The sequence below is a fragment of the Anabas testudineus genome, chromosome 21, assembly GCF_900324465.2.
Source record: "Anabas testudineus chromosome 21, fAnaTes1.2, whole genome shotgun sequence".
NCBI lineage: Eukaryota > Metazoa > Chordata > Actinopteri > Anabantiformes > Anabantidae > Anabas > Anabas testudineus.
The window spans coordinates 10,412,475-10,429,696 of record NC_046629.1 but is presented as its reverse complement, the minus strand read 5'-3'; the positions used below and the strand labels follow the sequence as shown (position 1 = coordinate 10,429,696).

The window sequence follows — 17,222 nt, the reverse complement described above, 5'->3', positions numbered from 1 at the left end:
CCTGCACCCAGACACAGCTGACAGGCGGTTTGGAGCTGCTTTGGGTAACAAACTTAAAAAAAACCAACAAGCATGCATGTAGACAGGTGGAATATAATGAATCATAATGCTGTGATCTCCAGTCACTGAAATCTCGAAGTCTCGTGCATCTGTAGTTTTATAGCACACCTCTGTTTATTTAAAGATCTTAAACATGTGAGGACTGCTGCGACAAGATGGCATCGAATTTGAACTAAAAGAGATAATAAAATATGACAGATAGTTGTGGTTTATTCAGTCAGAAACGAAAACCTAACCTCCAACTTATAAAACTGGATAACTTCTGATTCTTATTTTATACCACAACAAAGTAATCAGTTCTCATTTTAACTATACAACAAATAAACCACATATGATAGCTAGGTATATGTTTCATACAGGGAAAACAAGATGTATCGAGCCTGATACACTATAAAACCGCCTGGTACATCTGTATTCGCATTGGCTACTGAATGATAATCACTAATTAAATGCTGCCATTTATGCTGTCCACCCTTCACACACACACACACACACCCACACACACACACACACACACACACACACACACACACACACACACACACACACACACACCCTATATGACATTAGTCGTCCACTCTGCGCTCACTCTCCGTCCGCTTCATTTGGAGAAGGTGCAGCGGTGCGCTGCGCTTCTGGTGCGCGCCGATCCTTGATGAACGCTCGCGATATTAAGTGAGACAAATCTGAAGAAGAGGCGTAAAAAAATACATGAGCAAAATAAACTAGTGGGTTTTTAATTTATATTTATATTTATTTTTTATTTTTTTTTTGCCAAGTTGGTAAGCGACTTATCTTATCCAACAGACCAACTGAGATGGACCATGGACGCAGAATCCTGTTATTTTACCACTTTAGAGACGCAGAGGGAAACTAAAAGAAGGTTTGGTCTGAACTTTTAGTAACCGCAGAGACAACGCTGAATCAAAAACATGGATCTGCGAAATGAGTCATCTAGGTACCCTGAGTGCGTCGGAACGCAGACTGGTGCGCTACAGAACGGAGCCAGTAACGGGAGCCTGGACACATCTAACATCACCTGCGGCAACGTGTCCACATTCCTCATACCTCATCGTGTGAGGCATAAAGGTGAGCGGGCACACAGGAGGTTAATTAAAAGGAAAACTTTGTTGGGCTGTAATGTGGTATTGCATGGAAAAAGGTGCCATATGGAGACCTATGGGCTTGATGAATGCTGATGATTGAAAAGTAGTTAAATTTATCTCATTAAAATATCGCAGTTTCAGTTCTTAATGGAGATATGATCCTAGTTTCCATTTAAATAACAGTGCAACTTTTTCTACAATCTACAATTTAACAGTCTAGTATCAACAGCGTCAACTCAAACAGCACTAAATCTGCTCAGTTAATCTGGCACATTTGCAATATATGTGTTCATGGAAGACCAGAGTACACTTTGAGGCTATGATATCCAGATGTTCCAGCCCCTTTTTCTAAGTACAACAGTCCTTTGCTACAACAGAGTGAGGAACTGAGAAATCAAATCCTGAGGCCACAGAGAATTTATTGATAAAAAGTCAGATGCCTTCATATCTGGACTGTGCTGCATGTTCATGCTGCTGCACTCTGCTGTTTCTATATTTCCCCAAATGTTATCAGAAGGGATCATCTAAGGATGTGCGTGTGTGATATGCATACGTCAAACCCCGCAGGCAAATTTGTGATGTTAATAAAATCGTGATTTGATTTGAGCTTATGAACAAGAAAGAACATTCAAGTGTGTCATAACTCCACCTGCTTTTTTATCAATCAACACTTGCTATTTTCATCCCTAACACGTGTGTGTGAACGTGTTCAAGTGTTGATAAGGTGTGTGTGTGTGTGTGTGGGGGGGCTGCATGTGTATAAAACACACAGCACAGAGCTCCTTCATTATGCTGAGTGTTTACAGGTCAACATCATAAGTGAGTAATATAAGTTTCTTGACAGTTGATAAACACTTCATTCTGAGTAACGTCGCCTCTTTTCCGTCATTCCCAGTTTTTACCTGACATGCGTACACGTTTCAGTGATTTTGAGCACTGAGCACACTGAGCTAAATCAGTGCACTGCAAATTACAAACCTACTAAGGACACATCCGACAGCTACAGATTAACACTGCTGTGTCTCATGTCTGGCGAAAATTGCAGCAGCATAGTTAAGTTGGGGGTTTAATCTATTTTTAGGAGGCACTATTAAATTATTCGCCCACATGCCATGTCACTCAGTGATTATCACTTCTTTCCAGTCGGGCTTCTCATTGCCACTTTTCTTGTTGGCATTCCCACAGTAACCAAACCTTACATCTATGCTAAACCACCTGATTACCTAAATCAGGTGTGTTCAGCCAATCACAAGCTGTAAGTGCAGGGATTCACTTTGCTTATTTTCCGTATACTCTCACTGTCTGTCTCGCTGTCAGTCAGTGTTTATAAAAGAAAGTCACAGTCAGACTGCCTATTTTTCACTATACCACCTGGGTCAAAGCATATACAGTACCGTCAGCTACAGTACATACACACAGTGTGCAGGTTTTCATTCCTATCAGAGGGATTCCAGTATCTTTGTTGGGGGTGTTGTTCACATTTGCCAAAACATTGACAGTGACTATACTGTGCAATACTGCTACTATTACAAAAACCTTTATCTCTGTAAAGGTGAAAACAGCATGTTTCATATCAGATGAGGCAGGTCAAACACAATATATTTTTAAATCTCTGTGACGCAGATTCTTCATTATAACGAGTACAAACGTACACAATGTGTTATTGATATAAATGTGAAACATTTCAGAATGTAGGAACAGGTACGTCACTGCTTGGGGAGATTTTCACCATGGATACTGGTCTCAACTCTTGACACAGTCACTAAACAGGAGAATATTAAGAAGAAGAAAAAACCCAGGACTTAGCTGGGTGACCAGCAGTAGCACAAAAAATATTTCATTCAGTGCAGTCCAGGTATTTTCTCTGATTTGAAATAAAAACCAGAGGATTCTGTAAATGCTGTGTTGCAGATGGTTTGATATTCTGCTCTGAACTTGGCATTTATAATATTGGCCTTAAAGGTGCTTGTCACACCTCATTTACTGCAGACAGGTGAGTGACAATACAAGTCAATGAAAATCTTTATAAGTTATCCCGTATGATGGCAGATTGTGGTGCAATTCATCACAGATCAGCAGACGATCATCATTTCGGACTGATTATGACAGAATGAAACAGGGGTTATCAGTCACCGCCAGGAACAAACCGCCATTTCAATTTACAAAGCAGTTTATTCCTGACAAAGGGTATTTAGACAAAAAGAAATAAATGAAAATCATCATCTTCATATCCCCCATCTCTCCCTTCACCTCCCCTGTTTGTGTGTATTCACTATCTCCATCTCGCCCATGCTTTCATCTCACTCTGCCTGTTGAGAGCTGAGGTGTTTAAAACATGCCTGCACCGTGCGCCAAGTAGCCAGCATGTTGTTTGGTATTCTGACCACCGTGACCAGACACTTGGATGGACCGTGTGTTGTAGTCTGTCAGTCAAAAAAAATACATAAAAATAAATGTGTTCAGTGCGGCCACCAACTGTTCCGAGATGCAGCTGGCTTAGTCATGAAGCTTAGATTACATTTACCATGCTGGACTGGCCTCTAGCTGTGACATTTACCGATACCTCTGTCGTGCAGGAGCAGAGCTACCTTTTCTCTGATAGGTGCAGTGCCATGAGGGCCAACTGGGTAAAAAGACACATGCACTGTGTATGTGTTGGAGAGAGGAAGTGTTATAGTCAATATAATGTAAGAGATACTGGGTGAGAGAAACAGATGAAACCTTAAATATTCATGGATGGAATAGGAACCTGATTATTAATTCATCCATTATTTTACAGTGTATCTAATAATACTACTGCAGTTAACTGTTCACTAGAGATATTCTATTGTTATCACATGCACGCAAGGATGTCTAATATACCTATATGTGATGTAAGCAAATACAGGTATAGAATATAATGTGCATGTTATAAACTCTAATAATAAGACATACTGTAAATGCCATAGAAGTTGAAACAGTGCTCGCCTGTCAAGACGAGATAAGATAATGAAGACGAGACCTCTAGAGGTTTTTCCCACAACATGCTCAGCTGCTCTCAGTGCCTTTAGTCTGTAAACAGAAAACAGACTGCGTGCCAGAGTCAGTGGTCAGACATGGCTGCTGGGTACTATGCACTCATGAATGAGCACCTCTAGTGCTGCAGGCTTCCCTTCTGTCTCTAAACTGAAAGTCGCACTCCAAATAATTGGCAGAGCCGAGTGCAAACAAAGCCTTGTCAAACAGTCAGTGTTGGCTTCCATTATGATTTAATTGTCCTTTATAGTTGTGGTACTGTAGTAGCGCTACTATTTAATATGGTCCACCTGTGGAGTGTTTTACTGCAATGCAACAACCCCGTGATGCTTTTTGGACTTATGCAATGCTTTTGGGTTTCATTGCAGTGTGTAGAGATGTGGGCTGGCAGAAACATTAGTGATAATGTGGGCAAAAGAGATAGAAAAAGAAGGAGGTGTGTAATGGGCTTTTTTGGGTTGATCCTACACAAGCCGCTGAGCTACTAATATCTTTAATCACAGTACAAAGAAACAGTTGAGAAGATGTTATGTTCTTGTTGTTATACAATACATCTAACACTACATCCAATTCCTGATTGGCTTAGCATAAAGACCACAAGCAAAGGCCTATCCTAACTGTTTCCAAAACTGATAAATCAACTTTAAATCTCATTTATTTAACAATGGACAACATGTAATAACAGCCTTGGTTTTGCACTATTCATTGGCCAGCTGCAGAAACAGTTTGGAAGCTTCAAGTGAATATATTTGTTTGTCATGAAAGTGGCAGGATGTTCATCATATTAGTCGGCAGAACAGTGTCTTAAAAGCTGACTTAATGTGGGTTTCCTGTCTGAAAAGATCTGAAAAGAACGGGCAACACAGGGGCAAAATTAAAATACACATAGAACCTGCATGTTTAGTTTGTTGAAGCAAGCGGAAAACTGGAAATATCAATAAATGCTGAATAATTTAGAAAGTTCCACAGCTCAGCTTCACTCAGTAATTTAGCAAACTCTCTATAATGTCCCTATAATATCCCTGCAGGGGATTCCAGCATCTCCTTTAGTGACCTTACAGTGAGTTTTATTCAAAATAATCCTACAGTGGCTTATGTAAACACCAATTTTCATCACCTTCTCCAACTTCTTTGATCATATTATACAGTAACACACAATGAATTTTTTTCATACCTTGTCAGCGTAATATTACTAATAAATCTCTTAGTCTGACCATTTTGTTTAAAAGCTCTCAAGATAAGATATTTGTCTGCCAGTTTTGTGTCACAGGTGTTGAAACACCAGTCAGAGCTGAACACCACAGACAGAATATTCATTACATCTGGAGCGACACATGCAAACACACACTACTACTGTGGCGTTTGTCACTTTGAAGTGAAACCCCGGTATTTATATTGAACACATTACCTATAGAATAATTCATATTACTTTGATTGTTTGATATCTTTTCCAAAATGTGCCTGTAGCTGATATTCATATTTAAAAACAATATTATAATGTGAGACGGAAAGTATCATCATCATTTCAGCGAGTTTCAACTTAATATTTACTATAGCTGCACATCCTGATACGTTATAGTGTAGACACTACCTGCTACCTGCTTAACAACAGACAGATGAATAGCAGGCAAACATAATGGTGCATTTGGCAGCGAAGAAGCCAGCCAGTTGGTGCAAATCCACAACTGAGCTGAAAGACAGCAAATATTGGACTTGCTCTGCCATGTGATGGAAAAAACTCCAAAGCAATGCTACAGTTGCTGTGTCACTGCTGGATGTGCAAATGTGAAGCTATTTACTAAAAACAACTTAAAAGGTGAAGTCGATGGTGTGTTGTCAACTTGTCTCTGGTGCCCAAAAAGTCAAACAAGAACTACTAGAAAATAAACTGGGTCTGTCTCAATAACACAATAAAAACCTGTGGAGCAACTGCAGACCTGTCTGCGTGTATCATATCAACTGCACAGCTCTGTCAAGAAGAAAGCCTTCTGGCCAAGCCTGGGCTGTCATCCAACAACATTAATTCCAGGGTTTAAACAGACTTGTTCAACACTGCAGTTTCATTCATTGGCGTGAATCAGTCAAGTGAGGCTGCGAGACAGAAGCCTACAAAGTGCTCTCTTCATGTGGCAGAAATATTATTCTGTGCCACACATTGGCCAGTAAGTGCAAGCAGAGCACTGCTGAGCAGAGTGATTAATATGAATGCTTCCACTCTACATGCACGAGCAGCAGCAGCTATTGGAAAGTCTGGCCTGAAGGAACTAGTAAATGTGCAGGGAGACTTATCAGTGTTTCCCGCGCAGTCAGTAAGCACACAAGACAGCTAATTGGCTTCGATTAGACAGAAGGCAGTGTATCTTATTTCATTAGTCAGGAGAGAGAGAAACAGTAATAAAGGAGAGAGTGTTGGTTCTTCTCTCTCTCGCCAATCATCTGCACATTTCCTTTATCCACACATCGTTGTATGTGCATCACTCATACACTCACACGCACGGGATTAAACACTTTCACTTGCTGCCATTTGGAAGACTGTTCTTGTGAAGACACCCTGATGTTCTGTCAACAGTGCCCACCATATTACAGGTGACTGCTTTTTATTTGCATAGAAGGTTTTGAGACAGATGGTGAAGCCACATGTCACTCCTGCAGATGAGAAGACTGTATGTGTGTGTGTGTGTGTGTGTGTGTGTGTTGGAGAGAAAGATGAAAGGAAAAAACAGACTTACTGCCTTTTGCTGACAAAGCTGAGACTTAATCCATCACTAAGCCTGCAAGTGATACAAAAGCATTTCAAAGCTGCTGAGTGGAGGCAATCATTAAATCAATTAAGTGACATACTACCACCCTACTTTCATATATGAACCAGATGTGCCTACATCATGGTTTTGAGCAAACCACACGCTGACTTTGATGTTCCTTTTTAACTTCATGCCAGCTCTTGTGCAGCAGTGTTCAGCTTGATACAAACGCAGTGGTTTTAATCAACAGAGGATGAGTGAAGGTTATTATCATCATCAGGCAGATTTCTATCAGTCAATCTGAATAAGGTTCAGGATTACTTTAAACACATATGAAGAGGAAATATAGTGAATATGTATTTCTGTTCTTAATGCTTAAAGTTGTGATGTTGAGAGTCAATGATGTGTGAACTTAAATAACCTTGAGGGCCAACATCAAGGGTTCTGATCAGCTAGAAAATATTCATCAGTGATTCTTCACAAGTAGATCAGAGAGGTGGCCGATGGTCACATACGACTCTGTCGTACAAGCAGAAAGCCGTTTTTTAAAAAGGCATTTTGACATGATGGGAAGTGTCATCACATACGAGGTATATAGTCATGGCTGCTTTGTTGCTGTTTATTAGAGGTCTCTACTTTTACGTGATAGCAGCGGGAGAGGAAATGAACTGAAAAATAAAGCAAAGAAAACATTAGAAATATCCTAACATGGAAAAATGGATATGATCAAGATGAGATGTCTAAGAGGTGAAAATAAGCCACGAGACCCTCTTCTATTTTTTAGGTTTATGTAGTCTCATTTACCAGTGCCTTTGAGGAACTGCTGGTTTGATATTTTCAGAGGGTTTAAGGCTTGAGTGCGTTTGGTTGCACCCACCTCTACAACTCTCTCAATGAAGTTTGAGCTTATGTGTGCGGGGTGATTTGTGAACGGCAGATGTGACTCATACTGCTGCCTCTAATCCTCAGGATACAGACGGAGTAGGGTACCCATTAAAAAGTGTTGTCGAAGCATGGGGTAAGGTGAGGATAACAAAGAATAAATAACATTACAGGATATGATCCAGTGAAGCTGCTAATGGCTGGAGGCACAAACAGGCTTTGGGCTGGAGGCCACAGTATTTTGGTACTTTCGAGTATTTTGCACAGACGATGGAGGCCTATGATTGTAGGGTGGAACGTTTTAATGTTGGCACTCAAATTTGATTCAAAGCATAGGAACTGGCACAGAAGGAATGATAACAGAGCTAATTAATAGCAATTAGTGGACTGTCTTTGTATCTGCTAAAATCTATTAGCCCATTAGCTACTGATTTGAGTCATTATCACTGACAGATATGATGCTTTCCAGCGATTGCTTCTGAGATCGTGCAGACTGAAGGCAAATCAAATCACTAAATGACTAATTGTAAGAAGATGACAATTAAAGTAAGGAGAAATAAATGAAAAATAATTTAAAATTCCTCAAACTATTACCTCTCGGCATTCAATATTAAACATAAAGTGGTTATGTTTAAAAAATAACATTTTCAATTCACTTTCTGTTGCATTCAAGTGTGTGTTTTTGAGTGTGTGTTTCACTGTATGGACTTGTGTTTTAGGTATTTAGTAGACTGTCCTGTTATTTCAGTTTGTGCATAATGAATATTCTTAATGATCAAGTGGAAGCAGGGTGATGTAACTCTTATGGTTATCTATTCTTAACTTTGCTTAATTTGCAGAAAATGCCAATCATATCAACCATGTCAACCATAGACCAGACAGACGAGGAGCAACAACATGAAATTGCATTTCCCCATCTATCTACTGTATAATGTTGTTAGCAGTGCAACAACAAGCCTCACCCTGTAGAGACAAGACTAACAGAATAAAAATGTTTTTGCTTTTTTTTTTTTTTAGCACTGTTAATCAGTTTATGCAGGTTCATGTACAGATCATGCTCTAAAATACGCACATATGAGACAGTTGTACTTAAACACACCACTGTTGGCTCAGTAAAGACAGCATGACTGTACAGATCATGATGTAAAGATGAATTGGTTCAATAGGATGATTTCCACTCTCTAACATCCCTTCTGCTCTTTTTCTGTACCAGATGAGGACCACACATTGCGGATTCTTCTCTACTCGCTCATCTTCTTCTTGAGCGTGTTTGGCAACCTGCTGATTATTGTGGTGCTGACAGCCAACAAGCGCATGCGCACTGTGACCAACACCTTTCTGCTGTCGCTCGCCGTCAGTGACCTGATGATGGCTGTTTTCTGCATGCCCTTCACCTTGATCCCCAGCATCCTCAAGGATTTCATCTTTGGAGCTCCTATGTGCAAGATAGTGTCCTACCTCATGGGTGAGAGCAGGGAAGAAGCTACTGGAATGAAGATTTCTATGAATTTGCCAAAACCAAAAAGTCATTATTTTCTTCTTTTACCAAACAAAAACAAACATAAAAGAAATATAGATTTTATTAACCCCATTCATCTCCTGCCTTGATGTATTTAACTTGAAACTTGATCTGCACTAACCATGGAAACAAACAGCAATCAGGGAGTTAACAAGTTGCGCCTTATGCAACACTAAAGGTATAGATCATCCATTATCAGCTTAACACCCACACACAGGTTTATTAGTGTGGATTCTCAGGGGGGTTCTCTTAGTTCTTCTAAATCCTGTGACGATGCTATCCATACATTTATGTTCTCTTCATGTGAGTAAATAGAAAAGGTGGTTGCACTAAAGCACAGTGGCTCAGAATGAGGGACGGCCATCATTAGGATGCAGCGTGGAAAACTGGGCACACCCCAGGAAACAACTGCTGGCTGATTGTTTTTTGCGTCAGCACAGTCTTACTCTATAGCTTCCCTTATAGGTACAGACAACATAGTACACCTTTGGGTCTTAACTCTCTCTCTCTCTTACACACACACACATCTTTGTATGGCAGTCAGTGTGACACACACACACATACGCACACAGAATGTATTCTTGCTGAGGACATGACTAAGAGAGGTAAAGAGTAATTTCCCGTCTTGCTCTGTCAGGAGGGAGATGGATGATAACATCGGTGGCCTAAGCCAACATGATTTCCTCCACCACAAGACTCTGATAACTATCCCCACCTTCTCGCTTCGTGCTATATTAATTTGCAAGCAAGTCTCCACAGATCACCACATTTTGTTCTCAGTTATGATTGCAGATGTTATGTGCAGATCAACAAGCATGTGTTTGTTACTTTTTATTCAGTCCAGAGTCTATTCAGAGCACTGAGCAGTAATAACTTTTCATTCAGACCACAGGTTGTGTATGTTTTCTTACATTTTAAATCATCTGTTTTGTTTTCCTTCAGGTGTATCAGTTAGCATCTCCACGTTTAGCCTGGTTGCCATAGCGATTGAGCGATACAGCGCCATCTGTAATCCACTGAAATCTCGGGTGTGGCAAACTCGTTCCCATGCCTATCGGGTGATTGCTGCTACATGGGTGCTGGCTTTCACCATTATGATCCCCTATCCAATCATCAGTCACCTGGAGTCTTTTCAGCGGCCTGACAACACTACAGCACACCAGTGTCGCCACAAGTGGCCCCTCGCAACAGCCGAGCAGACGTGGTGAGTGTTTGAACACTGTGCATAAGCCTTGAGGTATTGAAATGGAAATGGCACACTATAGTTGTAAGTATTTGTAGTAATAACATAGTACTAAAGATACTTTAATATAAGTAAAAGTCCTGCATACAACTCTGTTACTTAAGTAAGAAATAAAGTTTCCAATTTACTTTGCTGTAATGGGAAAATGTTTCCTGCTCCAACAGCTACATAATTCAGTTCATTTAAGATATATTCACTCAGGATATACAACAGCCTTTATTTTCTCTTCTCCAAGCTCCATCATTGCATTGTAACATTTTCATGGTAACTGAGCACACAACAGCATCCTAACCTTTACCTGTTGTTGCAGTCTGGACAATGTGCTGTTTTATATCAAATTAACTCTAAATGAACTCTGTGTGTGTCTGTGCATTTTCATCAAGACATGCTGCATTGAAACAACTATGATGTTCTTTCCATATTTACACCTGGAGCATGTTTTAGCAGCTTGTTGCTTCTGTCCATTGGGCGTTTTTGTGAAAACATTAAGGCACAACAGGCAAATGTTTCAGTATGTTTTTGTTTTAGATTTAAGACAGAACATGCTTTGGGGTAATTTTAGTCAACCATGTGCATATGTATATTTGTGCACAATTCAAAATGTTTGCATTAGCATGTGCACTTTTCTAACTTTAGACACAATTATGAGTGCATTCATCTGTGTGTGGGCATTAGTACTTTAGATTTTTGATTTTTTTTTAAGCATAGCAGGAGCAGTTCTTTTCTGTCTGAAAAACATTTTTGAGCAGTTGGATCTATTCAGATTTTTCTTATAATTACAGTGATGAACTGCTTGTATAATCAAATGTTTAAATAATATCAACTGTGTCTTTTGTAGGTATGTTCTGCTTCTGCTTATGCTGTTCGCCATCCCCGGGGTGGTGATGATTGTGGCTTATGGACTGATCTCCAGGGAGCTTTATAGAGGCATCCAGTTTGAGATGGGCCACAAAAAAGATTCTACTGGTAAAGTCATGTACAGCACATGTGGAATACATAAAGAAAACAATAGAACAACTGTAATTTAAATGATAAGTCAAACTGCATCTCTAAAATAAATAATCAATAGCTACTACTGTACCAACCAGGCTCTAGGGTTAGCATTGACATTTTGTTTGTGATTTTCATGATTCAAGAGGAATTTCATTTTAATCGCTAGGATTTCATTAGTGCCACAATCACTGTAATGTGTGTAGGTTAGCTGAAACATAACCTTTTGTTGACATATGAGAGTGTGTCTGGGTTGATAGCAGCATGGAGTGTGTTCACTGGTGGTCCATTAGGGGATGGAATTGGCTGACAGCTGCTGGCTTGGACATCACCATCTGTTTTGTGGAGAGAAAGAGGTTGCCCAAAAACAACTTGAGAGACAACGTGCATGGAGTAAAAACAGGATCTGTGGGGAAGCTGATGAAAAACTTCCTCAGAGATTTTAAAATAACCTCTTTGAAACTATTTTAATCTAATAATCCAGGAGTGGTTTAGTGAATTGTGTGTAATCTCTGTCTCTCCTGTTTACATTTGGTTGCACATGCCTCCGCTTTTCCATTGCTGCTGAATGATTTGCCAAATATTAGAACATTCATTTTGTTATTATGTGTTAGATATTTAATTGCATGCATCTCAGAGCACAAACCTCTCGCAATTTGCCAAATTGCAAATGTTTATTGCATGAATTCTCTCATCTAATAAAGTGACTGCTGCTTGCATTCACACAACAGCAGCAGGAGAGCACACGAAGAAATGTGTGCTCATGTGCCCAAAAATTGACTTAGTCTAAGTTATTTATTTTTGTTAATATCACTATTAGTGTCAGTATCCACAAACTGAGAATGTGCTGTTTGTCTGTTATTGAGTACATCTGGTCCACATCTGCAAAGTGCTGTGGAAATATTAGTTACATATAAAGAATTGAGCTTCAAATGAAATACCTCTTTAATTCACAGAAATACTCCTCCTCTTTGACTTTTTCTAGATGTAAAGAACGGTTTGACCGCCACCGTCTCTAGTGGCAGCGATGATGGAGATGGTTGCTACGTTAATGTCGTCCAGAGGCCACACTCGATGGAGATGTCCACTATGGCTGCATCAGGGAAGGCTATCGAGGCGGAGAGGCCGCGCAGTAACACATCTGAAGCCAAACTGGAGGCTAAGAAGCGAGTCATTCGCATGCTGGTAGTCATTGTTGTCCTGTTCTTTCTCTGTTGGATGCCCCTGTACTGCGCCAACACCTGGCGGGCTTTTGACGACATCTCTGCCAAAAGTGCCCTCTCTGGGGCCCCCATTGCTTTTATCCATTTGTTGTGTTACACTTCCGCCTGCGTCAACCCAATTATTTACTGCTTCATGAACACACGTTTCCGCAAAGCTCTGTTTGCCACCTTTTCGTGCTGTCCTGCACCTTGCACTCATCACTGTCGTCGTGGGCTACGGGACAACGAGGAGGATGTTATGGCAACAGGAGCATCCATGTCCAAGTTCAGTTACACTACAGTCAGCACCATGGGAACCTGCTGAGGCAGATAGATGCAGGCACAATCCAGAAGAGACAGTTACTATGGCAACGTAGCACCCCACATCCTTTGTCTTTAGGCCAATTCTGTGCTAATAGTAACAGTATTGTGAAGTGGAAAAATAGGCCATATACTGTAATGTAGCAGTATAGAAGCTTCATCTCTGACTGTGAGTACAATTATGTGAGGATTATTTAATGGAACCCAGTCTTAGATTGTAATAAATACCTCCATAGCTATATAAAAAAAACACAAAAAACAATATACCATCAATTCTTCTCACATTGGTTCAAATTGTCTGCTTAGATATTTATAGTGGAGTGTGTGTGTGTGTGTGTGTGTGTGTGTGTGTGTATGTGTGTGTGTGTGTCGTGCAGAGAATGCGAGTAGTGGTGAGCTGAATGATATGTGAGGGAGGCAGTCTGTAGACAAACGATGAAAATAGGAAGCCCATTTACAATGTGGTTTTAAAATGAGTATCATATTTAGCTGTCAGTTGTTAAAGTTTATCTGCGTTAATGATGATAATGGAATTGCCTTGTGGACTAAGTGCCTGCTGTTAAATACTAGATTCATCTGCTGTTGATTTGTCTCATAAATCATGGGCACCATAATCACAAGCAAGTTGTGATATGAGAGGCTTGGAAGTCGTGTTTAAATATGTTGTAGACAAACTAAAAGTTCTCCTCAGAAGTTAGGAATTTACAGTCCAACCTGGCGCCGCAGTTCACCGGAAACACTTCAGCAGTATAAACAGTTTACAGTAGGGCAGCGCTGTTGCCTTGTGCCGTGGTGGCAAACTGTAATGCTAACCACGTTTGTGTTTTTTGGTTTTTAAGAGATGGATTTTTCAGTGTATGCTGCAATGTTTATCACGTGTCCTTGAAGGTGGACACAGTAGCAAATTTGAGAAAGGTGACTTTGAATTTAGTTTCTTTCTCATATTGTGTTTAAGGCAGTAAATTACTACAAACATAACAATGTGGAGAGATTTGTATTAACAGGAAGTTCACTACAATCCTACAGCCTGTTTTAATAGAAGAAAGTACTTATGAATACATTCACTGACTTTCTGTCCTTGTTGAACTCACCTGCTTGCTACAGAAGGGCAGGTTTCAGGGGTCTCTGTCTCTGGATCCCCCCACTCATCTTGCAGTAATTGTGTTACGCCCTCCAACCTGCCAGGCTAAGAGGATAAGCATATTTCACTGAGTGCTCCAGAGCGCAGTGCTGTCAGTCTCACAACTAATAGATGTATGACTTGCATTTGTAAGCACTTTTTAGGGAGATTCTACATCAGCCTACAGCTTTCGTGGTTTGTTGCGTACACTGTTCCCTTTGGGTTTAAAATATAAATCATATTGCTGCCTCACCGCAGGAGATTAAACCAGAGAATTGTATGATTCGAAACCTCAGTCTGTGTTATGTAAATTATAATGAGTGATAATCTTGGTAACGTAATTCGATAATAAAATCTTAATTTTATGCGTTAAATATATAGTATCTTTTACTTCTATGTACACATATATCACTAATTTACAGACAGAACAATACCTTCACACATCTGTTGTGAAGAGGAGGACAGAGCCTCATCAGCATACGGGAACGCTCCGAGCTGCTGACAGTTTCACCGGGGTTGATGGCTACAGCTTTGATCCTAAATATGCACATACATTGAAACCAAAGTGAAATCATGAGGCGTAGATCAAAATGCCCGCCTGATCTCACAATGCCTGACATTGCAGACATTTTCTAACATGAATTACAGGAAGTATTTATGCGTCTGCTAGTAGCATTTCCTAGAAAGAGGAATACTATAACACAGCAGTCTGTGTTGTTGTTTATGAGTGATACTTGGAACGTCTTTTTTTTATTTTCTTGGAAAACTGCAAGAGGCTGATTTCCCTGTGGTGTCACAGAGGCCATTATGACTTGCTCCCCGCCTCACCTCATCGAGTTGCGCCAAACACACACAGAACACAAAGTACCCCAGCCTAAATGAGTTATTACGCACTTGCTCATAACCAACTACAGATAGATGCCAATAATTAGTTATCTCCCTTCTTTACAGGAAAGCTCCTGTATAAAAATAAAGCCTGTGATGACAAATTCACAGTAGACAGCTGTTAAATCTCTTAGCACTTTTCACTCATGTAGATAAATCAGTCAGTGTGAGCAGAGACACAAAGGGTTACTGTATTTCCAATTTTCTATTTTAAAAGAAGACAAGTTAAGGATCATATTTATATCACTTTCATATACACACATGTATGTAATCAACTGGCTGCATCATGGCTTCCCAGCACTGAACAGCTCATAGACAAAGTTAGCAATGTGTTTACTGGTAAACATATCGGAGAGTCTAGTTGCTCAAGCTCCAGATATTTCCCTCAGGATTTGGTGAAGGCTAAAAGAGTCATTATAGGAGATTCACTGGGTGACAGCAAACATGCTAATATTGCCCTGTAAGTGCTGAATGTGTAAATAAGCAACACATTTGCTGCTTACATACTGTGTCAATGTTTAAGCCAGTGTCACTGGCCTCCAGAGGTAAAGATCATTTACTGCAGCTTTAAGGTTCAGGTTGCACTGACCAGCACTCCGAAGCAATTCTGAAATAACTTGTACACTGGCCTTTCATTGTCTCATAAACACTGACATTGTCACACACACACACACACACTGAGTATGTCAATCTTGAACAATGTCTTGTGAGCCAATTGAGACACTTCAGGTTCAGGTACGTTGCTGCTTGTGCAAGTGTCAATACTCCAAATGAATTTTACAGCATAGTGGGTCAATAAGAAATACATTAATACAGATGTGATGCATGATGATCACTTTCAATTTCTCAAGTAATCAATCATCAGTCCAGACAATGAGGTGGTTCTAATGACCCGACAAGCCTTCACTTATTCTTGCAAACGCCCCTGCAGCTGATTAAACTACTTTCTCTTCTCTACACAAAGATGTTGCTGGTTGTCTTGACCACTCTCACCTACACCTGCTCCAGCTTCTTATTACCAAAACACTCTTAGCTCAATATCTGCTGCGCTCTGTTGAAACTCTCACCACCTCTCCGAATTCAAAGCACCCTCGTGAATAAAATGTTTTACTCCAAATTAAACTGTAACCATTTGTTACAGTCTTTGAGACAGGTGTCACTGAGAAATGTGCTTAGGGGGAGTGCTGCTGGTCAATGATAAGGACGCTATCCACAGGTATTGCGGAGGACGTCTCTGGGGTTTGGCAGTTTGAATAGGATCATAATTGTTTGATGAGAGCAAAGCTGATATTTGAGGAGCATATTTGCCTGCCTGGCCAGCACAGCCAGGTGCATTCATGACATATCTGCTCAACACTAGTGAGATAATAACAAAACGTTTGGTTATCCGAATGGCAAATAAATCTCTGTGAAGGCCTCTGGGAATGTGAGATACAGATTCCCTACTGAACTGTGTGTTGGCATTGCTTTAGATTACTATTATTTGCAGCTCACTATAATAGGAGCATTTGATAATTATTGGACTTTTAAAATAACATATTTATTATTCTTATTATGTTATTACTTGGAGTAACCTGTTAAATTTGGTTCCCCTACTGACCCCCACCTCTCGCCTGCTGTAACTTCCAGTTACAGACACTGCAACCAAACTCTGGAATAAATATTTAAATAGTGTTTGATTGTGGTAATTGGACCTAAAACTATTTAAGTATTAGGAATATGCATCATGGGAGCCAACTCTGTCTCCTGGAAATTATGTTTATATACAGTACTAAATAGTTTTTCTAACTGTTGCCTGGATAATGTTTAGAGGCAACATTTTTTCAGTGAGTGAATCAGTGGAGTCATAAGCAGGCGGCTGGGGTTAATGGAGGTCATACAAAGCACAGGTATGTTGAAAGTTCAACATTCACATCCAGATGTCTGTGTGTGGTCAGGTTTAGATTATAAAGATATTTTGGCTATAGTGACGGAAGATTGCCGCTGTTACTGCTACTGCTGACTTTCTCTGCCGACCATCTTGTGAAAACCAATGTATCATATATAATTAACATGTTCTTGCTATATTAATAGAAGTCACAATCCAGTTAGCATTAAATTTTAATGACTTACCTGCTGTTACAAATTTGTTGTATTAA

At 40.0% G+C, this 17,222-nt stretch overlaps 1 protein-coding gene across 1 annotated transcript; it reads left to right on the top strand.

Annotated features, from left to right (window-relative positions):
- The first annotated feature begins 992 nt into the window (after positions 1-992).
- On the top strand, positions 993-13,083 carry LOC113173520 (cholecystokinin receptor). Its single transcript, XM_026376947.1, has 5 exons — positions 993-1,149; positions 9,018-9,269; positions 10,266-10,527; positions 11,405-11,532; positions 12,542-13,083. The coding sequence occupies exons 1-5, from the start codon at positions 993-995 to the stop codon at positions 13,081-13,083; spliced, it is 1,341 nt and encodes a 446-aa protein (XP_026232732.1).
- Positions 13,084-17,222: the final 4,139 nt, after the last annotated feature.